This window comes from Sporisorium graminicola, chromosome SGRAM_10, assembly GCF_005498985.1.
Source record: "Sporisorium graminicola strain CBS 10092 chromosome SGRAM_10, whole genome shotgun sequence".
In the NCBI taxonomy this organism is placed as follows: domain Eukaryota; kingdom Fungi; phylum Basidiomycota; class Ustilaginomycetes; order Ustilaginales; family Ustilaginaceae; genus Sporisorium; species Sporisorium graminicola.
The window spans coordinates 479,540-493,030 of record NC_043720.1 but is presented as its reverse complement, the minus strand read 5'-3'; the positions used below and the strand labels follow the sequence as shown (position 1 = coordinate 493,030).

General features: G+C 57.1%; 3 protein-coding genes across 3 annotated transcripts; 1 reads left to right on the top strand and 2 right to left on the bottom strand.

Annotated features, from left to right (window-relative positions):
* Positions 1–2,211: 2,211 nt before the first annotated feature.
* EX895_001226 (uncharacterized protein) lies at positions 2,212–5,476 on the bottom strand (the record flags this gene model as incomplete). The annotated part of the gene is made up of 3 exons (XM_029881825.1): positions 2,212–2,522; positions 2,772–2,832; positions 2,930–5,476. The coding sequence occupies 3 exons, from the start codon at positions 5,474–5,476 to the stop codon at positions 2,212–2,214; spliced, it is 2,919 nt and encodes a 972-aa protein (XP_029741913.1).
* Positions 5,477–7,552: 2,076 nt separating this feature from the next.
* On the top strand, positions 7,553–9,654 carry EX895_001225 (uncharacterized protein; the record flags this gene model as incomplete). The annotated part of the gene is made up of 3 exons (XM_029881824.1): positions 7,553–7,775; positions 7,863–8,309; positions 8,420–9,654. The coding sequence occupies 3 exons, from the start codon at positions 7,553–7,555 to the stop codon at positions 9,652–9,654; spliced, it is 1,905 nt and encodes a 634-aa protein (XP_029741912.1).
* Positions 9,655–9,851: 197 nt separating this feature from the next.
* On the bottom strand, positions 9,852–13,440 carry EX895_001224 (uncharacterized protein; the record flags this gene model as incomplete). Its single annotated transcript, XM_029881823.1, has 2 exons — positions 9,852–13,269; positions 13,349–13,440. 2 exons carry the CDS (start codon positions 13,438–13,440, stop codon positions 9,852–9,854), a joined length of 3,510 nt encoding a protein of 1,169 aa, XP_029741911.1.
* Between the last annotated feature and the right edge of the window lie 51 nt (positions 13,441–13,491).

Here is a 13,491-nt window from a genome sequence, read left to right as displayed (position 1 = left end):
AAAAATTTAAAGGAGAATAAACAAAAAAAAAATAACCTCTGCAACCCAAGCTCGAGAGGTCGGATATGTGATTGATCTTTTGTAGCACAGTTTTGTCGCTCGTTGTCCTCCTTTTCAAGTTTGTGGCGTGTCGGGAGCCAGCGTTGGCTTTCAGTTCTTATCACGAGAGCGCTGTACTCGCATGCAATACATACTGTACTGTACAGTATACTTCGACGATGCAACCTAAGACCCACAAAGCTTCATGAGAAACAAACAAGATTAGGGACGTCCGGGACGAATTCTAGCAAAAAGGGGGCACTTGGCGAGTACCGCGTCACAAAAACCTCTTTTCTCACAGCTCGCCAAAAGTCTTCGCTGAACGACGCGCGTCGCACATCCATCGTCCCTCGGTTCTATGCGAGACCACCCCATTTGACGAGCTGTCGTTTCACCCTCTCCTTCCTTTTCACCCGTTGGCTTTCAAACCCAAATCGTGACTGGTAGCTGTCGACGATGGCCGAGCACCATTGCGAGTCTTCTTTCGATCAATACTTGAACTTTGATTCGTTCGGTGTGCTGTCGAGATACGGGCTAAGGGGATGCACGGCGAGTGCGGTGAGAGCTTGTCCTCGTCATCAGCACGCCTTGTACGCGGTCAAAACAAAAGTTGGCCGGCATTGCTGACGGGCAGCCTGCCGAGCGCCGTCCAATCGGGCAGCTGTTCTGGATGTGCGTGCTCGCTTCCGTCGTCTTTGACAAGATCGAATTTACGGTGGCTCAGCAGTTGCGTGCGCATCTTTCTCACCATGTTCCGGAACAAATCTTCTCAGACAGGACGGTTGACGCGAACCCACCATATGCCGCCGCAGGTACGAACCAAGCCTCACTGTGTTAATGTCTCCTAAGAAGATCGTATGCGGCCTCGACTCGGCTTCCGTGAAAGCGGACGGGGGAAAGCCACAAGATCCACCATTGCACGAATCCTCTGTCGTCACCCGTGGAGCATCGACGTCGTCGTCGTGCGTGAGCATGTGTGTGCCTGGAGCGCATTTGTGAGGGGCGAGAAATGAGCTCCGCTCCGATCCAAACCTCCAATGCCAAGCAAATTGAAGAACTTGAACAACATCAGCTAAATCGCAAGCGAGTGAAGGGGTAGATGACGGATCACAATGTGCTAATCACGACGAACGACGACTTGGAAGCAGCTCTTATGCCTCGCCTAGCAGTGGGCTCGCTTGGGGGTATCACGATCTACGGCTGCTCTGTCATACGTGTAACGGTGCATGTTGCTGCATCTCTACTGACGATCCCTCGTATAGTTTCCGCCGATGCGGGCGCGTTGCCTGTCTCCCTGCGTAGCGTATCAATATTTCCCGCCGATTGGATCTTCCTGCATAGCTTCGTCATGGCAAGGAACGAAAAAAAATAATGTCCAAAACCCGGCGAACCACTCGCTTCCTTCGTTTCGTTGGGGTTTACCATCGAGCCACGGTAGCTTTACGGCCCCCTTCTTCATGGCATCTGCTTATACGGAGGAGACACATCTAAGACATGACGAAGGCTCACGGTTCACGCTGAATTTTTGATACGATGGCGGCGACGAAAGGCCGCTTGTTCGGTGAGCGCGAATGGAGGCTCAACTCGAGACTCAACAATCTGGACAAGGTCGTGGCGTCCGGAAGGTGCGCCGTGGCTTACATGACAAGCCCCGGACGGTGAATGGAGACCGTCTCTTCTGTGTTCCGGACATACCGTCCGCGTTCCTGGCTGCGGCCTAACCAGTCTCCCAGCGCTCTTCACTCCGATCCAGCTTTCTTGGCCTCACCCTAGCACCTACCCGCACCGATGGACGGCTTACCGTGCACTTGGGAGCCATCTCGCTACCATTCAAAGCCTTGCGTCACGATTTGCATCTCGCAGCATTTCGCTTCCAGAGAGAGCGGCTCACGCATTGCTGACCATCAAACTTCGGAAGCGAACTTTTAGCGCGCAACAACCTCTCGCTTCAGTACACCTTGGCCGACGTAAGACAAACAGCATCATCCCATTCATGCACCATGCTGTTCCGTGGTCCAAGCTGTTTGGGCCACCGAGTGAGAGTGAGAGTGAGTGTGAGTGTGTGCTCAGTGATATTTGTCTGTTCGCGCAAAAGCTGTTGGTAGAAGCGCCCGGATCCTGTGTATGTGATATCGAATCGAAATTTGAAAAGGACGGCATGGCAACAAGAATCTAAGCAAGCATAGCAGGCGATTGTTGCGACAGAACCGACCCCACCCGTTTGCGGTACGCTTCGAGCAACGCATCATCATCGCCCTCCCCTGCCTCCTTCTCGTCACCCCCGCCTTGTGCTGTTGCTTCTGCTCCACTGGCGCAGGTACCCTTGTCTGCACGCGATGGCGAGTTGAGGGAGGCGCACGCCAGACGACTGGCGAGCATCGAGCGGGAGCTCACTCTTCTACGCAGCGGGCTGGGAACCGCCGGTGCATGGACCAAAAGCTTCCTTCGCGCTTCTTCTACGTCTTTGAGCTTGTCTTTCGGCACTGTGTCAAGAAGAAGGAGCATGCAACAAGTCAGAATGGCCGTCATTTGTGTTGTTGCTTAAGCGAAAGAGGTGCGAAAGCAGATGAGACGAAATGAAAGGCCGTGCAGAAGCACCGAGAGAGACGAAATCGAAAGAAAAGAGAGACGCGAGAGAGAGGGAAGCTCACAAGAGAGAGAGAAGACAACGCTTTGCATAGCGTCGCCAGAGGTAAGAGTGCTTCTGATTAGGCAGAACGGGCTCTACTCACGCTCCCGAACAATGTTGGCCGAAGACGGCGCTTGTTTGGGCGCCATCAACGATCGTCGTCGCTACTCATCGCAACATCCAAGCAAAGCAAAACAGAACAAAAATGTCAGCCTTCTTTCTTCGATCTTGTCAGCAATTCACAGCGCTTAAAGGACTTACAGTAGCAAAGATGGCTTGTTTGGCCACTTCGACGAGGTACGGCGCCTCTTCTGCCTTCTGACCCTGCTCCAAGCACGCCACGACCCATCCGATGCCCACCACGTGCGGTTTGGGCTCCTCCAGAGCGCGATACGAATGCAGCGTGCTCGGCCGCCCACTCTTGTACACGATATGCGTGATCTTCCTCTCCCCAAATCTTACCATGACCTTGGCACCGGCGTTCTTGAGCATGTCGATCCAGCACGCCGACGCGTCCTCTCCATCCTGATCGCGGACATCGACCAGCAGAGTCAGTCCGCGCAGGTAACGCTGCTTTTTCGGCGGCGCAGTGGAAGTGTCGGATGCGGCCCCACCTGTGCTACTCGTGACGACGAGGCCTGTGGAGGCGTTGCCGAAGGAGCGATCCCCGTCGACATCTTCGCGTTTCGTCGGGACGTACGTGTAAAGCGACCGTCTGCGTGCTGCTTTTGCCGCTTTGCGAGCTTCGGCGAGTTCGGCCTCGGTTGGCTCGGCTCTTGATGGGGGCGATGGCGGTGCCGGCGTTGATGAGGAGGCTGAGCGTGAAGAGGAAGATGACGACGAACGAGTGGAAGGAGCTCTGAGACTGCTGGTGGCTGTGGATGTGGACGCTTTGCTGGCTTCAACCTCTTTCCTGTGCAGAGGTGGTGGTGGCGGCATACCACTCGACAGGATCGACGACATGGATCTGCGCTTCGCCGCCTTGAGTTCCGCTTGCCTCTTTACTTCGGCAACTCTGGCCTCCTCCTCCTTTTGTGCGGCCTCCTCTTCAGCTCTAGAGTCGTTGGAAGCAGGGCCGAGGCTGGAGGTGCGTGAGCCGGTGACGACTGGTCGCGACACGGGGGGTCGCGCACCAAGCTCACTGAATCCAGGCAGTCGAGGTGCGCCAAACGACATCATTGACTTGGACGAGGCAAGCGACGAGTTGAGCGAGGATCCCACGTCAGAACTGGTGCCTCGAGACTTAGCCAAGGCGGAAACGCGACCCGAAGGGCGCTTGAAGATGCCGCTGTCGCTGCTCTGGTCTGCTGTTATGGATCTGCTACTGAACGACGATTCGCTGCCCATGGTGATTTTGGCGCGGAGGAACTGTGTACGGCTAGAGGTCATGCCATACGAACGTGCAGTTCCAAGTTCGCGCTTCGTTACTGGGTCTGCACTCGCGCTCGCGTCGCCTTGCTTCCCTTCATCGCTGGCAGCGGCTGTCGCAAGGGGAGGGCTTCGGGTCTTGGCTTTGAGTCTTGCGAGTGAGGCCTCCAGACTGGCAAGCGCAACGGATGTTTCGGATGACAAGGTGTGTTTGACATCCATGTTCGTGGTTGAGCGAGTAATGGATTGCTTTTCGGTGCCTGTGCTCAAAAATGGAGCTGCGGAAGGCACCGAGCCAGATGATGATGATGAAGACGGCTGGTTGTTGCTGGATACCAACTCGTCTCTTTTCGGAGCTGGCCCCTTGACAAGTCTGATTTCATCGAGAGTGTTGGGTCCCGAGGCGTCCCAATCGTCGTCTCCCTCATCTTCATAGTCGTCGGCTCGCTCGTGACGGAAGATGCCGCGCTGAGCTTTGCCTGGCGAAGGTTTGAGTTCGAGAAGGTTGATTGGCTTGCGATCGGGACGGTCGGGAGATGAGATGATAAATTCGGTCTTGGGTTGAAAGCGCTTGACGGGTGAGTGCCTTGGTTCGCCGAGCATGGCGAGACTGTTGGAATCAGTACTGTTGAAAAAAGGGTTGTGCCTGATGGAAGCATCCGTCTTGGTATATGAACTGCCGAAGAGTAATCGATGACCAGCTTCGCAGCTGCTTCCTGGTGGGTTGAGTTCAGATGCAACGCCGTCAAGTGGCCTCGATGATTTGGATCTGTTTGAGTTGGTCACCTTGGCGTCCGCGCTCGCTTCTGCTGCTGCTATCTGCTGAGATGAAGGACGTATCGAGGTAGTGGGTCCATGCAATCTAGATGCGCGCGGCAGGGCCGCAACTGGTTTGACAGGACTTGCGCCGGGTCGGGACTGCTCCGACGGAGCTGCAGGAGAATTTTCCTTGCGGCTCGTGAGAAGAGCGTTGTCCGCAGTAGCCGTGCTGTTCCGGTCTAGCGCTACGGTTGTCTTGGATCGAGGCAAGCCTACATCAGCAGAGGGCGAAGTGGACGCCTGACGCGACTGTCCGATTCTCCTACGTCTAGCGGGAACTTCTGTGCTGGTCTCCAGCTCGAATTCAAAGTCGCCGAAACGGCCCTTTTTGGGGCTCTCCATGCAGGCTGTCATACTGACATCGGGTGAGTCAGGGTCCAACGAGTCGAGTTGTGCCGCCTGGCTTGCTCGCGCCTTGCGAGGTGAATGGTTTCGTGCATGAGAGGATGTGGACGAAGAGGTGGCCTGACGCTGCTCGACTACTCTCGAAGTCGATGTCAGCTCCGAGAAATCGTTGTAGTCTGAAATCCTTGCCATCGAGCGCGTCTGTCGCATAGGCTGATCGAGCATGTTGCTACGAAACGCAGTGGCTCTGCGCTTCGCCGGTGACGTTGTCGACATGGTGGTGAGATATGGAAGGTAACTGTGTCCAGAAGCGATGTCGCTGTGGTATGGATTGGTCGAAATGCAATGCAGGAGATTCCCAAACAGTCGCCTAGGAATCACGATTGGGTCATTGAAATGTCTTGGTCGTGGCAGTGTCAGTACAAGAATGCGAGTCCCAAAAACGATGAGTGCCACTTGCTGGCCTAGCGGCGCACTCTAGGGCTGGTATAGGTGTGCTGCTGGCGTTGTCGGGAACGAAGCGATGATGAATGATCCGGTGTTGTATGAGGAAAGCCAAGGTTCCCATGAGCGACCTCAGATCGAGATCTGTCCTCCTTTTTGGCTGCGCAAGCTTGTGGGGAGGAGCGTGCATGCGTGTGAGCGAGCGAGGCTGAAGCGCTCCCAAAATTGAAAACCTGAAGCACAAGCAAAGCAGGCCGCATCGCACGCGTAAGAAAAAGTGTTGTTCTCGCGACATCACGTGACTTGCTCCATTTCCAATTTCCTGGCGGCAGTTGATGCCGTTTCAGAGGACCACGCCCACCATCTCGGTAGAACAGAGCGTTCGTCTACACAGTCGGTTCCCGTCACAGAAAAGCCGTCGCAGGTTGTTCGTTTCGGCAGAGGAGCTTGCTAGATTCGCTTCCACAGATCACTTGGTGTCAAAACGTTCTGGAACTGCAATTCGCCTTCAGAGCAGCATGCAGGGTCTACCGGCTTGGCAGCTCTCGTACGTGATGCCTTCGGTTTCCAATTCCCTTTTACCGATTCAATTTATAATCTAACCGTGAAATCCATCCGGCTTTTACTTTTTCACCTTGCATTTGCCTTTTGGTTCCATGCCCGTGGGTGGTAGCATTCTCGATGCCGCAGCCGTGACCGGGTCAAGCTGTTCCTGTCGAGCAACAATTGCACATGCTGCTTGGTGCTATTGACAACTGGTGTGGATATGGTTGAAAGCTTCAGAAGAGTAAAAATGTGAGAGGGAAGGTGCGGACGGTCCGCTGACGACTTGCTGTCCCGGGAAAGAAGAAACCCGCGTGATCTGAGCGAACAGGTTCCCGTTTCTTTCGTACCTGAGCAATTGGCCTGCATCCAAGCAGCTCGGAACGGTCGATACAGCGAGACAAGAGGAAGCTATCCAAGAAGAATGAATCGTCTGTGTGGCCATTCTTGTCTGAAGAGCAGCTGTGAAGAGCATTCATTGCCTGAAGCTTTGTTGGCTTGTTCCGGCCGCATGCTCGAGCCGAATTTTGGTGATGTATTCGCCGGCCGAATGGAGGAAAGGAGCTTCGACGCGGTTCACCAATGCATAGCAAAGCTCAATTTTTACTTTAGCCGCCGCCCTTTTCCAAAGAGCGAGGAGTGCCAGTCAGTCGAAAGCTCCGCACGAGAAGACGTAAAGACGGCAAGTCAAGAGTTACAGGATGCAGCCAGCCCTTGACGGATGGATCGATTCGTGAGCATACTGCATTGGATGGATGGCCTTGCCTTTGCCTTCGACCTTTCTTCTCCTCGACCCACGGCTAGCTCGACATCCAACACGAGCAAGGTCTGCCTCCTTTTCCTCATCCACGCTCGCGTTCACCATCCCAGCAGAGCAGCGCTCGGGGAAGTGAAAGCATCCATCCGCCTCGTTTCGCCTCCACCAGCTTGCGTCCAGGGCCGGCACCGTAGCCACTCGCATCCGACATCTTCGGTCAGAGTCGTACAACGCAAACCGTCGGCTTCTGCTCTTGTACTTCCCGGCTCTTCTGTTCTCATCACGGAAGACGTTTTCCACTTCGTCTAATATCATCCGCGCTCCAAATTCAAAGGCTTTGTGCTACATCCGCACCTTCGACGTTTTTCTCCAACTCCATCCGTGGTCCTCAGTGACTCTCAAGATCGACCTGCAAAAGAGACTGAGCAACGTCCACGATTCTAGAAGCACACCGAAACGAGACTCTGCTCGCTCTGCATCCGCAACCTTGCACCCTGCACCCAACCGACCCGCATCCGCTTCTCGACAGTGGATTCACCATCCAACCCCGACGTCGCAAACCACCTGGATTGGGTTGAGCGTCGCACCCCACCAAAAGCGCGCCCATCATGGTTTATCTCACCCGTGAACTGAGCTCGGCCACCAGCCCCGCTGCTCAAGCACCACATCGTCCCATCCGCGCAGATACGCTCGACCTCAAGCAGAAGCTCGCCGTAGCTCTGGGTCAAAATGGCACCCGCTATTGGCAGACGCTAGTGCAATTTCTCAAGGGCGCCATCGATCGTACAGAATTCGAAGCGCTAGCACACAAAGCACTAAAGACAGAGCATAGTGAGTGGCAGCACTTGCGCGTCTGACCAAGTCTTGTATTTTCCCCCCTACTGACCCCCATCGGCCCTACCGTGCTCCGTCCCACAGTCCATCTACACAATGCTCTCATCCTCGGAATCCTCTATAATGCCAGCGCCGACGTGCCTGGTCCTTCCAGCCGCGCTGCTAGACGGATCACGCGTCTTCTTCCGGATGGAACCACTGTTACCGAAGAGGAAGAGGAAGAGCCAAGTCGCAAACGTCTCCGCAATCTCGTCGCCGGTCTCCCGCGAAAGGAGCGCCTGCGTCTCAAGAACCTCGAAAAAGCCGGCAAGCTTGGCGCCAACGCCGTCGGTGGAGCTGCCAGCTTGGGCTGGGCCGGTTCCGCCGCAGACATGCTCGAGAAGAAGCGCAAGGACGAAGAAAAGCGCAAGGTCGCCGAGGAGCGTAGGAAGGTAAGACAGTACAAGAGCGCCATCGGCGCCAAGGACTGGAAGGGCCAAGCAGTCCAGGCTACTCAGCAGATCGCCGCCGTGCGCACCAAGCTCTCCTTCTGTAAGTGTCCGCCGAGTCCACTTTTCCCCTGCTGCCGCTACTTCTTGCCACGGCCTGTCGAGAAACTGTTACGAACCGTTTTCCTGAGCCATCTCTTTTGCGTACTCTAGCCGCCCAACAAGCCGTCATGCGTGCCATGCAGGCACCGCTGTGCGTCGAATCCAAACACCTGCCTGATTTGGACGGCATCAAGGACCGCATGACGCTACTCGCAGTGGAAAACGGCATGCCGGGGGGCGTGCAACCCCAAGCCGCTGCCATGGTACTCTCAGCCCTTCAAAGTCACCTGCAGAATGTCGCCAGCAGCATCATCTCCAAGATTCGCCCCAACAGGACCGACGGCATCCGCACCAACGAGCCCCTGCGCCCAGCCGCCGAGTACAGCAACATCAGCCTCGACCCTGCCTCGTGCATGCCCGTAACAGCACTTGGCGCTTCACCGCCGCTTGACGACATGGACATCGACGACAGCGCGCCCAACTCGGCACATGGCAGTCCCGTTCGCCACATCCAGTCGATTCAGTCAGACATGTCTTCGCGCACCAGTACCTCCGGCATCGGAACGTCGTTTGCCGACTCGTCGGTGCTTTCGCTTGCCAGCACGGCTCCGACTAGCTTGACAGGCCCTTCGTCACCCTCCGTCCGTGATAGCGACAGCAGCGGTCAGCTGCACGATACGTCGTTTGGCAACAGCAGCACCAGCGCTGATGCGGAGGACGCGGACGCAGGTGAAGCGGGACATCGATCGAGTCGGCTCAAGCGATCGCGTGAGGCTATGGAAGCTGGTGGCGCAGGTGGGGCTGAGCGGTCGGATGCGGTCAGCACACGCTTGACTGTTTCCGACGTGGCGTTTTTGCTGGAGGTTGCGCCGCATACTGTGGTGGAGCCCATGGGGCAGGGGACGCAGGAGCGAATGCTGGCGCCGGAGTGGAGTGGTGATGCTGTGTTTGGGGAGGACGATGGTCGCTTGCGTGCGTCTTCGCCAGAACGACAGCTTGCCAGAGCAGCGCGTCTGGCAGCAACGACGCACCTGAGCGAAACCGCAGCAGCTCAGGGAGCAGACGCGCCCGTCCGCAACCGCTTCATCATCGACCAATCCGCGCCACTGAAGCTGCTCGATCGTCGGTCGTTGGCCGAGAACGAGGGTAGGCTGAGACCCACAAAGGGTGGGCTGACCGTGCCGGAGTACAAAGATCCTAGTGCGGTGTTGGCCGACGTCAACGGAAGGAAGAAGGATACTCTCCATTCAAGTGGTGGGGTGGGGGCGTTGGCGGCGCATCGGCATAAGGATGATATTTGGGATGTGGTTGACCCGGTGGTGCTGTTTGGTCAGCTTTGCGAGTGAGAAAGCAGCGCGTATCTTCGTGTAACAATCTAGGTTTTTTGCAATGCATCACATGGGACCTCGTAAAAAAACCTTGGTCGGCGTTGACAAATCGCAGCGAGCATCACAGAGCCCCTTTCATGACTCGCGCTCCGCAGGCATCAGACGAAGATCAAGTAGAAACATGAGATTGGGCATCAAAACTACAAAGGAGCGACCTAGACATGCAGCGCAGCACCCGGTGCAGCCGAGTCCATCGTATCCAGAGAATCCACGTCGGCCTCGCGTCTCAGCGTCTCAGGCAGCGCATCACCGTGTATCGCGTCGGCCACCTTTGCCTCTCCCCTCGCCCGCGCCGCGCGCTCCAGCGTCAACTGCAGCGACTCATCCCCCTCTGTCTCGTCAAGCTGTGTCTCCCCGAACGCACCCGTTGCCGCGACAGCGGGCGAGTCTTTGCGGAACGCGAATCCGGTCAGTAGGGATTGTCTTGCCGCGGCAGCAGCAGCAGCAGAGGAAGTGGAAGCCGTTTTGAGGGACTCCTTTTCAAACGGCTCGATGCGCTCGAAAAACGACGTAGACTTGTGCATCTGCTTGCTGTTGTCCTTCACGTTGGACGAGGTGCGCGCGAACGGGTTGAGCGATCTCGGCGCCTTGGTGGTGGACGGCATAACGAGCGTGCGTGCTGTCTCCGAAAAGTCGTCCGCTGGAGACTTGCGCTTGTCGGCGTGCCGCCCGTATACGTTTTCCTTGCCAACCGAAGAGGCGGAGGCAACGTCGTCGTCATCGTCCAGATTCATGCTGTAGTCATCCGTGGCAGTAGTATTGTGGGTAGCAGCGGTAGCGGGGGCGGGCGAGCGAGTCGTGCTGTACGTCGCAGACGGCGCTCCAGTGACGAACTGCTCACCACGAAGCACGCCCGAAGCCGACCTCGAAGGCGGCAAGAACTCTTCCCCTAAGGCAGCAGACGCACGCTTGCGAATACTGCCAGCCTCGCGCTTACCACTAGCACGCGTCATCACATCCACCAGAGCGGGGTTCGTATAACTCGGCCCTCCACGCACTGACGGATCGCACCACCGCCGACTCTCCTCCTCGACGCGCTCCGTCCTACCCTCCAACCCCTCCTTGAGAGCCATCATCCGCTCGGCGAGACTCGACAAGTGGAAGAACGCTGCAATCTTGAGCGCGGCTTCGAGCGTGCGTGTAGAGTGGAGCGCGCGTGCGGCATCAAGCGCTCGACCGTGTTTGTCCGCTTTACACGCGAGCTGAACGAGCTGCAGGAGAGCTTTGTCTGAGCTCATCTCGAGAGTCGAGGCGTCCAGTGCCAGGGTGTCGTCTGACGAGAGTTCGATACCGGCGTTCTTGACGTCGCGAGCGGTCATGGCGAGCATACTGTCCCGGAGGCTCTTCTCCTCCAATAGTCCGGTTCCCCCTTCGCGGTGGATCAAGGGCACCTGCAGCTCGAGCTCTTGAATCATGTGACGCGTGCCATCGACCTCAGGGTGAGTCCGACCGCCTTTGAGCAGCAACACCATCAGCTTGGAAGAGGTGAGCGCGATGGGCCAGTATCCGAGTGTGCTGGCGGCACGCTGGGCGGCTTCGCTAGCGTCAGCAGAGGCGCTGTCCCGCAAACGCTTGGTGTCGAGGCTGGGCACCCATCGGCCCTGACGCGGACGGTGCGACCGGTCGAGCACAAACAGTGTACCGTTAGAGTCGTAGAATGCGGGCTGGTGCTGATCATTGTGGCCCGCCCATCTGACGTGCGCATCTTTGGCAAGAGGGAGATCGTCGTCCTGGATCACGTCAAAGTTGACCAGATCGATCACTTTATACCCAAGATCCTGGAAGCCTCCTGATGGAAGTCCGGTCTTGCGGTAGATGATGAAGGCTGTCCTAGCTCCCACGGAAAGGGTGACGACAGGATGGCCGAGCGCCCACAGGTAGAGCTGCATCCCACTAGCCGAGAGGAAGCGCAGGTATCCCTTAGACGTCGCCACCACCGCCACACCGACTCCAGATCGACCGACGTCCTGATCCTCCCACCCATCTTCCGACACAATGCGCAGGCCGCTCCCACCCAGCGCCACCGCTTCAACATCCTCGCCCTGATCCAGATTAAACGTCCATTCGGAGGAAAGGTTGTTGCTAGCCGCGACAAACGGCTTAAAAAACACACTACTCGACTGGTCACCCAACTGCTTGGCGGCAAACAAAATCCCTTGCTTGGCGAGGTCGGCCATGCAGATGTTGTTCATGTCCGAGAAGCGGAAGTTGCGGCGGGCCGAGGTGTCGAATGACTCGAACGAGATCGTTTGATGGGATTCCTGTTCAACCGCCACTACGGAGCCGAGCAAGTTGTAGGCGAGGTAGCGGCGCTGTCCACGCATGGGCGTCGCAGTGGACTGGAAAGCAGGCTGTGGACGCGTCGCAGCGATCAACATTCCGCCCTCGCGACTCGCATCTCTGGCGCGTCCACCCCCACCCCGGTCGTATCCGGGTGGAGCATCGAGGCCGCTCCTGCGCTGGCGATCGTTTATCTCATCCATCCTTTCCAATACGTCAAAGTCGTCGCCATCGCCGTTGTTACGTCGTGGTGTCTCGTCGTCCTCATCGTCCGAGAGACCTGTGCCGGCAAATATGTCGTCGATTCGACCACGAGACCCACGCGCAGCTTTGGACGCGTCGAAAGCGATCTCTTCGACCGGGCTGGGGCGAGTGTGACCCACGACGTCGGACCACCTTGACAGAGAGCCTTCATTGTCGGTCCAGGCAAGAGCGTCCTTGGTCGGGTGCCAGCTGAGGGCATTCACGAGCGCGTCGGCGCGCTTGTGTCGGATCGCCTGACGGCTCTCGGTCTCCCAGACGGTGACCTGGCCGTTGGTGGTGGCGGAAGCCAAATATCGACCGTTTGGTGAAAAGGCGAGTGCAGTGATACTGCCGCTGGGAGTGGGTACAGAACCGGCAGCGCTGGCGAAGGTGCCCGTTCGCGACCATGCGGAAGAGTCGTTGGCTGCGCTGATAATGACGAGCTCGTGCGCCTTGGAGGGTATCACAAAGTAGGTCCCTGAGGGATGCCAGCAGGCAGAGGCCGCCTCGTCGCTCTCGGCGCGTGTGATGGGGAGGATGCCTTCGATTGATTTGACGAACTTGGGTTCAACATCGCTCAAGTCGGTGACTCTAGCTACCCCGTCGGTGGAGCAAGTGACGAGCAAGGGCGCGACAGGACTCCACGCAGCTGATCGTAGACCTCTGTTGTGGCCGTCGAGGAGCTGGATGCGTCTGGGGTCCTCGACATCGACGATCTTGACGATGAGCTCATCAGAGCAGATAGCGACTCGTGGTGCTTTCCCGCTCGCGACAGAGCGCTCAAGCGCTACACATCGCAACGGCAATGCTTCGCGACGCAACAGTGATTGCAGCACGGTGGGCGATGCCGGGTTGCCTTCGGAATCGTGGGGATGGTGTCGGTAGAGACGAACGGAGCCGTCTTCGGAAGCTGTGACGAGGAAGCGGCCATCGGCATCGAGCGAAGTGACTGGCTCGGTTGCATCTTCAATGAGATGCGGCTCTACACCTGGAAGAGGCAGAGTGGGCAAGATTCGGACGAGGTAGTCATCTCCGCCAGTGAAGAGTCGGCTGCACCAGTATTAAGAACGGTTGAGGGTCAGTTTGGCGTCTATGTCGATCGCAATGATGGATGTCAGCATATACTCACTCTACCTGTGCGGATTTGGGCGCGTGGATGCATTTGGTTGGGCCAGTATGGACGATTTGGACGTGCAAGTCGTCCGACTGCGTCGGCTGCATGATTGCGGTCTGCACTGCGAGAGGCAGTGGCGATAGAAGGGCACTTGCGTA